The sequence below is a fragment of the Jaculus jaculus genome, chromosome 20 (assembly GCF_020740685.1).
Source record: "Jaculus jaculus isolate mJacJac1 chromosome 20, mJacJac1.mat.Y.cur, whole genome shotgun sequence".
NCBI classification, from domain to species: Eukaryota; Metazoa; Chordata; class Mammalia; order Rodentia; family Dipodidae; genus Jaculus; species Jaculus jaculus.
Genome location: NC_059121.1, coordinates 13,544,825 through 13,561,677, shown reverse-complemented (window position 1 = coordinate 13,561,677; position 16,853 = coordinate 13,544,825). Strand labels below are relative to the sequence as shown.

At 39.8% G+C, this 16,853-nt stretch overlaps 1 protein-coding gene across 4 annotated transcripts in view; it reads left to right on the top strand.

The window, feature by feature from the left end:
- Positions 1-16,853, top strand: part of Rnf180 (ring finger protein 180) — a 164,639-nt gene that overhangs the window by 38,455 nt on the left and 109,331 nt on the right. For all 4 annotated transcript variants that reach the window (XM_045139084.1, XM_045139083.1, XM_045139082.1 and 1 more), the window contains 2 exons: positions 638-1,576; positions 4,432-4,467. In XM_045139084.1, coding sequence (XP_044995019.1) covers positions 638-1,576; positions 4,432-4,467 — 975 coding nt within the window. The remainder of the gene's footprint in view (positions 1-637; positions 1,577-4,431; positions 4,468-16,853) is intronic.

The following is a 16,853-nucleotide window of genomic DNA, read 5'->3' as shown; positions in this document are numbered from 1 at the left end:
CCTGTGTACCGTAAACAAGTGTCCTGGATGTCACAAAATGTATTAGGACATTACAGAGGTTCCACTGTATCTTCCTGAAAAGATACTTAAAGCCAGCTTGCTGTTAATTTTAGCCTGAGTGGGATGGACATCAGATAGAGGCGTGCTTCTTTGGGTTGCTTACACAAGCCAGGAAGAGCTTGATTCTGTGGCTGGGTAAACTTCCCTCCCCTGCTTGGTATGCAAGAAGTGTATCAAAACAGATACTTTTCTGAGATTTTACTTGCAAATTAAGCTCACTGGACTGATTTGCTTCCTGGTTCCATAGAGTGTTTTCCTTTTCATTAGTCCACAGTACATATATATTCAGCCTATTGTCTAGAGACTTTCGTTTGAGATTCTTGGTACTATTGTGTGAATAGGCATGATTTGCTGTATGTTATCATTCTAGAACTTTGTGGTTGCTCATCTCTGTTTTTTGGAAAGCTTGTTTCCATTAGCTGTTCTGTCTGCTAATCAGAAAACAGAAAGCCAGCCTTTTCTGTAACAGAAAACTTGCATGTGATTGGCGTTTTCCTTTTCTCTGTTTTTTAAAAAGCTCGGTCTCTGGTCACGTCACAATGAAAGCATTGTCTGTATCTTCCTTTATTACCTGTAGGCCCAGTGGACAGTTGGAAAACTGAATTGCCCTTTCTGTGGGGCCCGTTTAGGGGGCTTTAATTTTGTCAGCACTCCAAAATGTTCCTGTGGCCAACTCACAGCTGTACATCTCTCCAAGAGCCGGACTGATTGTCAGCCCACAGAGGCAGGCGGGCTAACGAGACCCTCGCTGAAACACTTGTCACATCCTGGAGCTCAGTCGGGCTGTGACAAGGAAGACTGGCTGACAGGTGGAAGCTCCAAAACCAGAAATCACAGGCTTTTCAACATGGCCCAGAATAATAATGGCCTTGGGAGGTTAACAGACGCACTCTGCCTGGAAGTGCGAGCAACGTATTTTGAGATAAAGAGCGAAAAGTCCTTCTTCAGAGCATCAGATCCAAAATACCAGCTTTTTGTTCCCCAGCTTGTATCTGGCAGATGTGCTTCAAGAGCTTTCCATAGGAAATCACAAAGTTTGGATCTGAACATCAATGAGAAACTGGCTTTATTACCCACTTTATATGAAATACATAGTACGGCAACTGCCTGTCCCAGGGTACATGAAACACAGCCTACTGACCTTTCAGGCCCGCCTTTGCAGGCTGCTAAAAATAGCTGCGCCTTTCACCAGCCCCCCAGTTTTGATCCCAATATGCTACTACAAAGATTGTCGGTGGCTCCCCACGAAGCGCAGACACAAAGAGGAAGAGACTTTCCGTGTGGTCTCGAAGCTTCCTCAGCGTGCTCTGATCACGCCTTCCTGATGGATGTGCCCGCGGGCAGGAGCATGCTGGAGACCTCGGAGGAAGAGGAGCGCCTCTCCCCTCTGGACTTCCTGCACCCCACCAGCTTTCCCCTGGGCACCATGAGCTGCAGGCTGGACCCAAGGGAGCAAAGCAAGTTGAGGAATCTCAGGAGGAAGCAGCGGAGGCAGGAGAGATGGCTGCAGACGCAGGTAACGATTGTCAAGTCAGAGTTGGCCCAGACACCCATGTCTGTAGATAATTGGGACTTGGGCATAGAGTTAACCTGAGATATTTGTGTTATAGAAACGTGGTTTTAATTTTTGAGCTAGGATTTCTTTTTAGGAACACAGGGTACGCAGGTGGCCCTCTTACTGCTGGCGACAGCGACATGGCCCTGATTCTGTGTTTCACGTCTGTCTAGCGGAGCCTGTTCTGCAGTTTCCCTTGGTCTTGTTAATCTTACAGAGGAAGATGCATCTCACGATAGGGTGACCGAACGGCTCGTTATAACTATGTCAAATCTGTTACATGTTGTGGCCAATTCTGCTGTGATTTCATTTGAAAGGGAACTAAGAAATGTCTTTCTAATCAAACAAATCCGTTCACTTTTCATCACATTTACTTTTTTTGGACATTTTAAGAAAGCTTATTTAATTGTTCCCATAATCCAGATATGGTTAGCCAGCCCTAATTGTGAGGCTTCACTAAAGGGTAGTTTACTGTACTCTGGTTTTATGGAAGACTTTTCTTCTTTATTATTTGCACTACTTGCATGCTCCATAGTGATATTCTGCATTGCCATGTGTGTATGAAAAGACTAGATAATAAATGTCAGGCACCTTGGAAACCAATTAAAGGCAATGAACGAAGTGCTATGAAAAATCTCAAAGTTTGAGGATTGACATATTTCTTTACACAAACACTTATTTTCAAATTGCCTTTATTGTTTGCTTATAAATAATACCTGATAGTTCTTAATGATTAGTGTGTTCAATGTTAACAGTGTCCAGAGCATTAAAAGATACAGAGCTACAACTGGATAGATTATTCTTTTAAAGATAGTTAAGGGAACTCATTATGGCTTATGATCCTGTTTGCATTTAATAAATGAAAATTAATGCAGTGAGTCCTTCACACATATTAGGTAGGTTTTTAATCTTCCAGGTACATAGTGTAATTATAATTACAGGTAACTATGGTATTTTTGACTGGTTAATAAAAATATTCCCATTTGGTTTGTTTATTTACAAGTGATAGTGTAAGGTGATCATATCAAAATGTACTCTGTAGAAATGGGTATGTTTTAACATTCTTATAATATACTTCATAACATAATTTATTGCCACTACAAAATTCAAGATGTTTATAGTGACTTTGATTTATACCTAAATAAGTTGAAGATAATCACATGTTAAATGAATACTCAGAGAGAATAGCTTGAAAACACTGGGGAGGACCCTAACACAATTCTTTTGAAAACAGAAATTTAAAAAGAAGTATGAAAGTTATACTTACTGTATACTGATAATTTTGAAAATGTCTTCAATTTTTGGGTTAGGTCTCCCTGCAAACCTCAGCTGTATTATTTTTAATTAGTAAACAGCATTGGACCTTTTTATTTTACACAATTTAGTGCAAAATAAGTACAAATTTCAATATTTGGTTCTTCATATATCACTGAAGTTATTTATATTCATTTGTACACATAAAATTTGACTAATTTACTTGGCTAATTGGTCAAAGTTACTGAGCCTTAGTGAAAGCAGGCAGCAGTCATTGTGGGGACTAAGAGGGCAGACCCTCCCAGGCTTAACTGGCTGCCCAGCGGCTTCAGGTTACAGATGCTCTGCATCTCAACGCCGGCCAGCTGCTTCTCCTTTTTGCTCACGATTGCTTCAGATTTTTGGCAGTTTCTGTGGCTACATATGCGTTTGATGATTATGTTCCTATGACACATTTCATTGGTATGTCCCGAGCAATTTATTGATTCTGTAGACAACTTTAGGTGGTATAGACATTTGAATATAATCCGAAACCTTCGCACAAGTTATCTTTCTACCTCACTTAGTGTTATTGCAGAGGGGCTATTAGTTGATATTTTTTAAGTTTAAAATAATTGGTTACAAAAACTGAATTTCTGTCATTTGACTTTCAATGAATTTTTGTATAAACTAGAACTATTACCATGGCATATACTATGATAGAATGTGTTAATACACTATACCAATTTATTTAAATTTTTTAAAGTTTGTACATATAAATGAAATTAAAATCAAAGCAAAATCTATAGCCAGTTTTCATTATTTAGGTCCAGCAAAAGTTTAATTGAGCATCAGTGTTGGGGAAAGGCAAAATACTAATAGTATTTAATCACCAAGTCTCTGTTTTTAATTTTTTAATCCAACTTAATTTCTTTTTTCTCAATTATCATACAGTAAAATTGAATTACTCCTGGCATTAAATGTAGGCCTAGGCTTGTGTAATGTCTGCCATGGTGGAGACACAAAACGGTTGCACGTGCTTCTTACCTTTGAACTTGTGTTCTTGTCTGTCCTTGTCCCTGAAGGTCACTGATACATTCTTTGTTATTTTTATGCATTGATAGTTTACAAAGTAACATGATATTGTAGGAGTGGAATCACATAGGTCTTTTTTGTTGTTGTTGTTTTTGTTTTTCAAGGTAGGGTCTCACTCTAGCTCAGGCTGACCTGGAATCTGGAATTTACTATGTAATTGCAGGGTGGCCTTGAACTCACAGCGATCCTCCTACCTCTGCCTCCTGAGTGTTGGGATTAAAGGTGTGTGTGCCACCACATCCAGCTTAGTTTGTAATTTTGAGACTGGATTCTTTTATCTAGTGAAATGGTCTACGTCACTCATTAGTTTGTTGCCTATGTCTATAGTCCTTTTTATTCCCCATTAGTATTCCACTGTATGAACGAATCATGGGTTCTCCAGCAGTAGAAGGACAAAAAGGTTGTTTCAGGCTTTAGCAATTGGTGAATAGAACTGTTATAAAATTGTGTACGTACTTTTAAGTGGACCTCATTTTTTATTTCTCTAGGGTAAATACTCAGGAGTGGGATTGCTGGATCATATGGTAAGTGTATACTTAAATAAGAAACTGTCAAGTTATTTCCCAGAGTGGCTGAACCATTTTAATCCAAGCCGTAATGACTGAGATTTCCCATTGCTGTGCATCCATGGAAACCAACAGCTGGCTTTTCCAATGCTCTTTATTTGAATCTTTCAACTATTGTATTTAGTGGCATCACACTGCAGTTTTAATACATATTCTCCTAATGATGTTGAACATTATGTACTTGTTTTTAATTTGTACATATTCTTAGTGAAATATCTGTTTAAGTCTTATATACATACATACATACATACATATATGTATATGTATATCGATAGATAGATAGATATACACATATAAATGTATAATTTTAAGTTTCAATAATTGGTTACAAAAACTGAATTTCTGTCACTTGACTTTTAATGAGGTTTTGTATAAGCGAGAACTATTTCCATGTCATATACTATGATAGAATGTGTTAATAATACTATACAAATTTAATTAAATTTTTTAAAGTTTGGACTTACAAATGAAATTATAATCAAAGCAAATCTATAGCCAGTTTTCATTATTTATGTCCAGCAAAAGCTGAACAAAAATACAGAAAGACAGAGAAAGAGAAAAAGGAGGAAAATGGACATGCCAGGGCCTCTAGCCACTGCAAGCAAACTCCATATGCATGTGCCTCCCTGTGCATCTGGCTTATATGGGTCCTGGGGAATCGAACCTGGGTCCTTTGGCTTTGTAGACAAGCACCTTAACCACTAAGCCGTCTCTCCAGCCCTCTATATATTTATTAATTCAGTTATTTCCTTCCTATTCAGTTTTTTTAGACTTCATATATTTTGTACACAAATTGTGTATTGGATATATAATTCATAATATTTTAACATTTTTTGTATTGCCTGCTTATTTATTTTTTAATTAAAAAAATTTAACCAAGTGCTGGAAAGTGGGCAAAATACCATCTCAAAGCAGTTGAAGTTCCTTTTGCCCTCTGACAGTTTTAAAACTGGAATGGGTCTTCAGTACACACACCGGGCACTTACTTTTCCAAGAGGACAAGATTGATTCTTTTAGCTTTATTTCCAAGCAGAATACTTAAAGAGTCTATATTAAGTTATGTGCTGATATTAAGTTTTTAAAATGTCTTTAGCAAATGAAGGGAAGATGTAACATTTTGGGGTTTGCTTCATAGATTTTAGTTGTGAAGTTTCTTCTTTTTTCTGAACTTTTTTTCCTGCTGCATTTGGCATATATATATATATATATATAGTCTGACTGTCCTCTTATTCTCTTTGAGATATTCTCCCATATACAAACTTGATTAGTTGTAATAAATTTTATTTTTCAAAAGGATTTTAATGGGTCCTGCTTTTGGTATCATCTAAAAACAACCTCTCCTCAGGTTCTAAACAATTGTTTTTCCCAAATTTTTTCTATGGTTTCTTCTAAAAGTTTTGTCGTTTTATGTTTTATATTGAGAATTAAAATTTATATGGAATTTATTTTTTTAGGTTTTTATTGGAAGCTTCCATAAGTATAGACAGTAAACCATGACAATTCCTACCCCTCTCAAATCCACCCATCAAAACTCCTCCTGTTTCTAACTAGTCTCTCTTCTATTTTGATGTGATCCTCTTTTTCTCCTATTATATTATGAAGGTCTTATGTAGGATTGTTTAAGTAGATTGTGAAACTTCAGTCAAGGACCATTATTTTTCATAGTGAAATCCGGTTTTTCCAACTAATTGGTTGAAAACTTTTATTTCTCCAAGGAAATGCCATTGTAGCTTTACTGAAATTTAGTTTGTTGTATATACAAGTTTCTGCTTTATACACTTCGTTTCTACTGCTGTCCTTTGCTAGTAACCACTTTGAGTAAGTCATAAAAAAGATATTGAATCCTCTAACTTTATCGTTCTTTTTCAAAATTACCGTTTTTTAACTAGTGTGTGTATGTGTGTGGGTGTGCACATGCCTTGTTGCACAGAGGTCGGAGAATGACCACGGGGTGTTGATCCTCTCCTTCCCTCTTTTTTAAGACAGGGTCTCTCTTGTTGTCTCTGGCTGGAAAGACCAGGCTAGCTGTCCCGTGAGCTCCAGACTCTCTGGACTCCATGTCCCATTGCCACAGGTGCATTGTAGTTACATGGTTCACTTGGGTGCTGGGGACCCAAACTCCAGTGGCCAGGCTTATGTAGCAAGCACTTTTAACCACAGAGGCATCTCTTTCAAAATTACTGTAGAAAGGCTGGGCGTGGTGGCACACACCTTTAATCCCAGCAATTGGGAGGCTGAGGTAGGAGGATCACTGTGACTTCTCCTGGAGCTGTAGAGTTCCAGGTCAGTCTGGGCTAGAGTGAGACCCTACCTTTAAAAAATACTGTAGATATCTCAGTACCTTTGCTTCCCATAAAAAAATTAGGATGAGGTCACTTATTTACAAAACATTCTGTTGGGATTTTGATCAAAATTATGGTTGATCTAGAGATCAACTTAAAAACTCTGCGATATTTACTCTGTTGGCTTTTCCAGTCTGTGAGCTAGAAAAAGTGTGGTACCCTTTTGGTTGTTTCATTAGTATTTTGCAGATTTCAGTATTCAGCACCTATATGTTTAGTTAGATTTATATCTAACTATTTCATCATTTATGGGGAAATTATTATTTTGAAACTAAAACTTTTGAGTGTTTAATTTTAATTTAAAAACCTCCATATTCTTAGTGTTTAATACTATTGCAGTTTTGACTTTGTAACTTGAGATGTTGTTAGAAGTACACGTCTTTGACATTTTTATTCAAGCTTATCCCTAAATATTCATATTTTAATGCTGCTTATCATTGTGATAATTTTTAAAATTTAAATTTTCAAGTACTCAATGTGCATTAAAGAAATGCAGTGGCGTTTTATAATTCAATCTTATGTGTTGTAATTTTTTACTTTGGTAGATGCTATGGTGGTTTGTACTTAAATGATTAGTTTGTGCAAATGGAAACAGTCTCACTTCTTTTTTTCCAACATGGTTCCCTTTCCTTCTTTCTTTCTTTCTTCTTTCATTTTTTCTTTCCTTATTCCTTCTTTCATTCTTTCATTGCTCTTATGGTACAGCTCAGGCTAGAACCCCTAGTATAATGCTGACTGGAAGTGGAAAAAACAAGCATCGTTCTATTTTTCTTGATGCTAGCAAGAACACAATCAGGTTTTCACCAGTGATTATGATATTTTTTGTAGATGTTTTGTAGACATTCTTTATCAGGCTCAATTATGTGTGTTGAAAGATACAAATGCTTTCTGTATCAAATGATAGGATCATGTGTTCTCAGTATTAATACTGAGTAATAATCAGTTACTGAGCCAGTCCTACATTTGCACAGTAAACTTGACTTTCTTATACTGTGTCATTCTTCCAGAATATTCCTAGAATGGCTAATATTTTTTGCATTTGTTTTGTCTCTGCTCATGAAAGGAATTGGTCTGAAAGTTCCTCCACTTTTCTTGGGTCATTGTTTGGTTGTTGCAGTCAGGTTCACATTGCTGGTAGAAATCACCCAACCAAGAACAGCTTCTAAGAAAAAGAGGTTTATTTTGGCTTAGGCTCAAGGGGAAGCTCCATGATGGCGGGGAAAATGATGGCATGAGCAGAGGGTGGACATCACCCCCTGGCCATCATAAGGTGGACAATAGCAACAGGAGAGTGTGTCAAACACTGGCATGGAGAAACTGGCTTTAACATCCGTAAGCCCACCCTCAATAACACACCGCCTCCAGCAGGTGTAAATTTCCAATTGTCATCAGCTGGGGAACCTAAATTCAGAATGCCTACGTTTATGGGGGACACCTGAGTCAAACCAACACATTCTGCCTCTGGACCCCATAAACTGATAACCATACATGATGTAAAATGTGATACATTCATCCAACTTTAAAGTCCCCATAGTTTTTATCAATCCCGATGATGTTCAAACATCCCCAGAGTCCAATATCTTTTAACTAAGGCATAATAACCAAAAAATAACCCCCAAAACCCCTAATGGCACAGAATAAGCACTCATACTACAAAAGATGGCATTGGGTATAGCAAAGACATATTTAACCAATACAAGATTTTAAACAACCAGGGCAAACATCAAACTCTGTAGCTTCAAGTTCAACAACTGTAGCCAATGACAAATCTCTAAGACTGACAATTCTAACCAGCAATAAGTCTCTGACATTCCAATTCTGCCTCTCTAGATAGGCAACTCACAGTCTCTTGGCCCCAGCATCTCCACTGGGTCTCCACTGCAGTCCATGGTTCATCCTCATGGCCCCACAGAGTCTCCTTGCAAGCATCCACCAAACCTACTTCACACTGCCATGGCCATTTCCGAAACACAAGACCGTGTTGCAAAATCAATGAGCCTCTCTTTCCTGAATTTTTGTACTCCATAATACCAGATGGAGTGCCAATTTATTAATCTGGGGAGGGGGACAGCAAATTTTGAAGAACACTTGAGCACTCAAGCCCCTTCAAAATAGTCTACATTCTTCCTGTTGCCCCAGTACAGGTCATCTGGCCCAATCTCAATGGTTGGAATCTCTCAAACAGTTTTCAGGTGAACGGGCAGCAGTTTAGGCCTGAATACTTCATTTTTTTCTGTGCCATGTCCCTTTTCTCACACCAGTTCATTTCTACGCAAAGCAACACTGCACAACTTCTCAGGATACAGGCATAAGACCAAGATTCTTACACAAACTGCTAGTCCAGTCCAAACAAAGCTCTTTCTCACCCTCATAAACCATACCACACAGTCCATAGTTCTTACTGCATTCAGGTCTTGCAGCTCAGACCAGAATAGTCCATCAAGCTGTACTTACAACACTGCAAGGCATTTCTTAGGCCAAGGTTTCAAGTCCTTCCACATTCCTCTTGAAAATCAGCTCCAAAAGGACAAAGCCACATAGTCAGGTGTCTAGCAGCAACCCCACTTCTGGTAGCACTTTACTGTTTCAGTCAGGTTTGCATTTCTGGTAGAAATAACCCAACAAAGAGCAGCTTGTGGGAACAAAGAGTTTTATTTTGGCTTACAGGCTCAGGGGAAGCTCCTCGATGACAGGGGAAAACAATGGCATGAGCCAAGAGTGGACATCACCCCCTGGCCAACATAAGGTGGACAATCGCAACAGGAGAGTGTGCCAAACACTGGCATGGGGAAACTGGCTGTAACATCCATAAGCCCACCCCCAACAATACACCGCACCCAGCAGGTGTTAATTTCCAATTGCCATCAGCTGGGGAACTTAACATTCAGAATGCCTAAGTTTATGGGGACACCTGAGTTAAACCACCACACTGGTGTTTGGTATTGAAGTAGCAGTCATGACCTTACATGTTAGTCTTTTGTCCTCAGTTCTTTGGAAAACACTGTGGAGAAGTAATATTATTTTTACTTAACTGTTTAGTACTAAATGTACCTAGGTCTAAATATTTCTTTGTTAGAAAGCATTTAACTATGAACTTCATTTATTAAATAATTGTAAAACCACTCAATAACTCTATTTCGTACCAGATTTTGGTAGTTTGCTGTTTCTAGGAACTATCTGAGTTGACTCAGTGACGTGGTGGCATCATTCATAATGTCGTCCCTTCCCTGATGATCACGGTTTCTGTGCTCCTGTGCCGGCGACCTCCCCTCCCAGCCTCCCTGATCTCTCCTCGCCTCTGCTTTCCTCTCTTCCCTCTCCCCCCCCCAGTCAAACACTCCTCTTTTTTATCTATCTAAAGAAAAACCTTTTGATTTTAGTTTTTGTTTGCCTATTGTTCAAGTCATTGATTTCTGCTCTATATTGTTTACTTTGAATTTATATTGCCTTTTCTAAATTTCTGAACAATAGTTATTACTGGCTTGAAACCTTTCTTTCTCTCTATCACATTACCTGTCCACTAGAAGTTTTATTGTGTCACATTGTTTTTTGAACTTTAAAAAAAATTTTTTTTTATCTTCTATTTATTTATTCAAGAGAGAGAGAGAGAGAGAATGGGCGTGCCTGGGCCTCCAGACACATGTACCACCTTGTGCATCTGGCTTTCGTGGGTACTACAGAATTGAACCTGGGTCCTTAGGCTTCACAGGCAAACTCCTTAACTGCTAAGCCATCTCTTCAGCTCTGTTTTTTGAACTTTTTACTGACAACATTCATACATATAGACAATATACCCTGGTCACAGTTCCCTCCATCACCCCCTTACTCGTCTCCCTCCACAGAATCCCTTCTTCTTTCCAAAGAGTCCCTCTTCTATTTCTGCGTCATGGTTTTCCTCCTCTTACTTTTTCAGTCTTGTACAGGTTGCATCAGCCACTGTGAAGTTATGAATACCATGGCCCCTTTGTGTCTAGAAGACAGCATCGCAAAGTACTCTACATCTTCCTTTAGCTCTGACATTCTTTCTACCGCCTCTGCCACCGTGGTCCTTTGGAGAGTGTGACAGAGATGTCTCACTTCTTGCTGAGTACCCTGCTGGCACTTGTAGCACTGTGGTGAGTTGTGAGTCTCCCCTCTGGGCACTGCCATCTGACAAGAAAAGCTTTAACTAAAAGTGAGAGTAGAACTAATATATAGGCATAAACATACATATTTAGAAGACAGCTTGGTGGGCATAATTTAGCCATTCAGTGAGACAACAGTACAGGTTTCCCCCTTAGGGCTTATGACTTCCCCAGGCATATCCTTTTTATTTACTTATTTATTTATTTATTTATTTATTTATCTATCTATCTATCTATTTATTTATTTATTTATTCATTTGAGAGCGGCAGACACAGAGAGAAAGACAGATAGAGGGGAGAGAGAGAGAATGGGTGCGCCAGGGCTTCCAGCCTCTGCAAACAAACTCCAGACGCGTGCGCCCCCTTGTGCATCTGGCTAATGTGGGACCTGGGGAACCGAGCCTCGAACCGGGGTCCTTAGGCTTCACAGGCAAGCGCTTAACCACTAAGCCATCTCTCCAGCCCACAGCCATATCCTTTTGATTAGGATTTCAATCCCAAGCAGAATTCCCTCCCATGGAGCTGGCCTCAAATACCATAAGAAAACAATTGGTATCTGTACCAAGCGGTACTTGTTGCAGTGAGCTTCACATTGCTGGCAGAAAACACCAGACCAAGAGCAACTTCTAGGAGGAAAGAGTTTATTTTGGCTTATAGATTCAAGGGGAAGCTCTATGGTGGCAGAGGAACATGATGGCATGAGCAGAGGGTGGACATCAACTCCTGTCCAACTTCAGGTGGACAGCAGCAGCACAGTGTGCCAAACCCTGGCAAGGGGAAGCAGGCTTTAATACCCATAAGCCCGCCCCCAGCAACCACTGCCTCCAGGAGGATCCAATTCCCAAACTGCCACCCGCTGGGGTCCTAACATTCAGAACACATAAGTTTATGGGGGACACCTGAATCAAACCATCACAGTTCTATTACATTATTTTAATTCATTTAAAATTATTTTCTAATTTTGTCTAAGATTTCCTTGGCACGCCTAGTTTCCATGGTAGAAACATGAGGAAAAAAAGTTAGAATATCAGCATTTGAGGAAAATATTCACAAATTTATTCCCAATGCAAGATATTTTTCCTCTGTGTTGAAATTAAAGTTACCAATGTAATTATGGTTACATGATCTTTTTAATTTTATTTCTACTTGAACAGCATTTTATTCTGGCGTGCAGTTCTGGGCCTGTGGTGGTTTGAGTTAGGTGTCCCCCTATAAACTCAAGTCTTTTGAATGTTTGATTCCCAGCTGATGGCAGGCGATTGAGCGATTGAGCAATTGAGCCTTGCTGGAGGTGATGTGTCATTGGATGTCGACTTGGGCATGTTGTAGCCGCTCCCCTTTGCCAGAGTCTGGCTCACTCTCCTGCTGTAGTGTCCACCTGATGTTGGCAAGGAGGTGATGTCCAGCTTCTGCTACACCGTCTTTTTTCCAGCCATCATGAAGCTTCCCCTTGAGACTGTAAGACAAACTAACTCCTTTGTGTCTAAATATTGTTTTAATATAAGCTTTCAAAGCTTACTCAATAGATTGATACTTCTAATTTGTTTAATCCTTCCAGGAAGTCATCGTTTAGTAGAAGAATATGCATAATTAATTTTGCCTTCCTGCTATTTATAGAAATTTCAAAAACAGGTATAGACTTGTTATATTCAGTGGATGCCTTTACCTTGAGTAGTTACATAGATCTGATATTTCCAGGGCCCTGAGCAGTACTCTGTATATGGTCCATGATCAGACATTTTTTTTTAACTGAAGTTTTTGGTTTGTTTTGTTTTTTTCAAGGTAGGATCGTGCTGTAGCCCAGGCTGACCTGGAATTTACTGTGTAGTCTCAGGGAGGTCTTGAAGTCAAGGTAATCCTCCAATATCTGCTCTTGATTGCTGGGATTAAAGACATGTGCCACCATGCCTGGCTGAAGTTTTTTATTATAATTATTATTATTTTTATTTTATTTAGATAAACAGTGAGAGTTGAAAGAGAAAATTGGTGTGCCAGGACCTCAGCCACTGCAATCAAACTCCAAATGCTTCTGCTACTTAGTGGCCATGTACAACCTTGTGCTGACCTTATCTTGGTGCATCTGGCTTACATGGGACCTGGAAAGTTGAACGTAGGTCCTTACACTTCACAGGCAAGTGTCTTAACCATCAAGACATCTCTCCAGCTCTTCTGTTTTTAATTTTAGTTTTAGGTTTATATAAAAAGTGTCAAGGACTGGAGAGCTTGCTTAGTGGTTAAAGCACTTGCCTGCAAAGCCAAAGGACCTAGGTTTGACTCCCCAGGACTCACATTAGCCAGATGCACAAGGGGGCGCACGCATCTGGAGTTCGTTTGCAGTGGCTGGAGGCCCTGGCACGCCCATTCTCTCTTTCTCTCTCCCTCTCTCTCTGTCTGTCTCTCTCTACCTGCCTATTTCTGTATCTCTATCTTTCAAATAAGTAGATAAAAATTTAAAAAATGTCAAGATAATACAAAAACTTTCCATATGGCCTTTACCCACTATCCCATAGTATTACCTTAGTCACAATTAATTAAAGTCATACTTTATTCATGTTTCCATAGATTTTACTTTAATTTTGGATTCTTTTCATTGTTCTTATTAGATTTTTCTTTGCTGGTACAATTTCTCAGACTTAGCTTCTTTTTGATGATCTTGAAAGTTTGGAAGAGATTATAGTCTTTCCCTTACCTAGGATTAACTTGGTGTACTTCCCAGGACCAGACTAAAGTGATGGCTTGCATCGTGAGTTTCACAAATCACCTCACATTTGGTGATTTGCCAATAGGATTCATGGAGTCAACATAGAGTCACACACATGGTTGTATTTTATTACAGTAAAAGATACAAAGCTAAGAAGCAAGAAGGAATAGAGAGCAGAATCTTCAGGAAACTAGGCACACGTCTCCCAAGAGTCCTTTCCCCGAGGACTTGCTTAGAGTGTGGCTGATTTCCCCAGCTGTCAGCTATGACGAGTGGTGTTCAACTCTATGTGGCTGAAAGCCTGCGGACTTGATGCTTGAGGCTTTTGTAGGAAGGTGGTTATGTAGCACCTTCTGCCTAGCCCATACCAAAATTTCACACTTCCAAGAGGAAAGGCGGCATAAACCACATGGTTTGTACAGATTAGGCACAGCATGCCATTCTGTCTAATTAACATGGTGGGAGCCCTCAAACGTCAGGCTCCTATTTTCCTGCCAAAGTCCTTCCTCCTAAGTGCAGCAGCACTCCTTTCCATATGCATCTTTGGGAGGAAGACCACAGTGTTTGTTAAAATGTGTTTCTTATTACATTGCATAAATATAAGTTATCATGGTGTATCACTGTTGATGTTAAATCAGAAATATTTTGTTAGCAAAGAACGATGATAATTGTTTTGACCCTTATGTTAGTTTCCTATTGCTGCTGTATCAAATCACCACGAATAACAGTAACCCTAGCTGCAGAGACACATTTGCCATAGTCCCAGGTTCTAGAAATTATAGGACATGGATATCTAAACCCTGGTAGCCATTTAATATTTTCCCTACCTCACCTGATTGTATGCCAAAGTATTTTCTTAATGCTTCCATTCCATTTAAACCTGTCACCGTCTGATGAGATTTCTATCAATGAATATTAAATAATTATATCTAGTGACATATGTAGAGAAAAAAAATTTCAGAGAACTTAGATTTCTATAGGCCCATAAAACTAAAGTAAGATAATAGATAAAGGTCTCAGAATTTATGCTCTTAACCTTTTACCTTTTAGCCTCTGGAAAGTCTTTTGGTTTTATTTTTTTCTCCACATACGTTACCTATCTTTGAAGACTGAGGAAGACTTTTTATTTTCCTGTACTTTTATTCTCCATTCAGTCTTTCCTTCATATAAATAATTCTCATTTGCTCATTTGGTCTTTGCCAGAAACTGCTTAGTATTAAGGCTACAACAATGAGTAAAAATCCTTCTCCCAGAGACTTTTAAGTCAATGGGGAAGACACATGAATTCACCGATCATTTTCTTATATTTGCATAAATGCCACATGTTATAGGATTTTGCAATTGCTTTGGCCAAGACCTTGGGGCACACATGTGACTGTTAACACACACAGGATGAAGGTTTTGAGGACAGGTGAAAGAAGGTGCAAGAGCGGGAAAGTTAATTGCAGAGAAGAGGATGAAAATAGCTGATGGGGAATTAACAGTGCAGTTGGGAGAAGCTGACATTTGATTCTGCAGACACTGTGCAGCAGCTGGAGAGTTCTGAGAAGCCCTTGCCCAGGATTACCGTTGGAGGCTGGTCAGTGGCTGCTGACTGGATGAACTGATCTAGTGAATGATGTATCTAGTGCTTCAGGCATGGCAAACGATTTACGGGGAGAGGCAAACTGTGGCTCTCAACTGAGTGCAAGTTGAAATCCCAACAGGAGCCTAAAAAATATCAGTGCTTTTTGGCTGTATCAGATAGTGCTTCAGTTATCCTAGACATATTCTCTCGATGGAGAAATGATAGATAGACAGATCTATTGAACTCTCTTTCTGTATTAAAATGGTATAAATATTTATGTCCTGGCAACATTTTATATATTATGTCTGGGTAACATTTTCTTTTTAAAAGATATTTATTTATTTATGAGAAAGAGACAGGGAGAGCGAGAAAAAAACAAATGGGCACACCAGGACCTGCAGCTGCTACAATCAAACTTCAGATGCATGCTCCACCTGTGCATCCGGCTCCTGGGGACTTGAACCTGGGTCCTTTGGCTTTACAGGCAAGCTCCTTACCTGCTAAGCTACATCTGCAGCCCGGGTAACATTTTCTATATTCAGATTGGCAGCTTGCTTTCCTTCGCTTGGCATAGAGAGAATAAGAGTTCGGTCACAGAGCAAGAGGGAGTAGAAAAGGAGGCATGGTGAGAAGGGAGCCAGTGGCCACTGAGTTGCTGATGTCCAGGTACAGTATGACACACTTTCACTGCATTCCTGAGCTCGCCTGCATTCTGATTTACATGCACCCTGAGCTACTAGATCTCTGGAACGTAGGGGAAACACTGAGAATGGAAGATTTTGTCTAAGTCAGTGAACACACGGGCCTCCTCAAGTACTGGGGTGGGATAAACAGAAGATCAACAAAGAAGCATAACGTCTTCTTCCCAAGTTGCTATGGCTTGAAGTGTCCACTCCGGTGTTCAGCTGTTACCAGTGAGGTAGTGTAAAGAGGCGTGGTGTTAAATTTCTTCATACCACCATGCCACGAGGGCTTCCCCTTTTTTCATGGGGTTCATGTTTCTAAACTCAGGTGTGGTGGCTCCTATCATCCCAGACATAAGGAGGCTGAGGCAGGGAACTGTCCCAAGTTTCAGGCCATCCTGGGCTGCGTGGCAAGGACCAGGCCAGCTAGGGCTACATAGCAACACCTTCTTTCAGGACAAAGGGAAGTTCTGCCATGATCTGGCTAACGTGCTCTCATCAACTTCTGTCTCCTGCCACGTAGGGACTCAGCAAGAAGGTCCTCACCATACCAATGCCATCTCCTTTCTCATTTTTTTAAAAATTTTAACTTAATTATTTATTTGAGAGAATGTGAGATAAAGAGACAGAGAGGGAGAAAGAGAGGAAGAGAATGGGCATGCCGGGGCCTCCAGCTACTGCAGACGAACTCCAGATGCATGTGCCCCCTTGTGCATCTGGCTAGTGTGGGTCCTGGGGAATCGAACTGTGGTCCTTTGGCTTTGCAGGCAAACACCTTAACCGCTATGCCATCCCTCCAGCCCCCCAACTCCTTTTTAAAAATATTTTATTATTTATTTATCTATTTATTTGACAGAGAAAGAGGGAGGGAGAGAGATAGAGACAGAGAGAGAGAATGGGCGCGCCAGGGCCTCTAACCACTGCAAA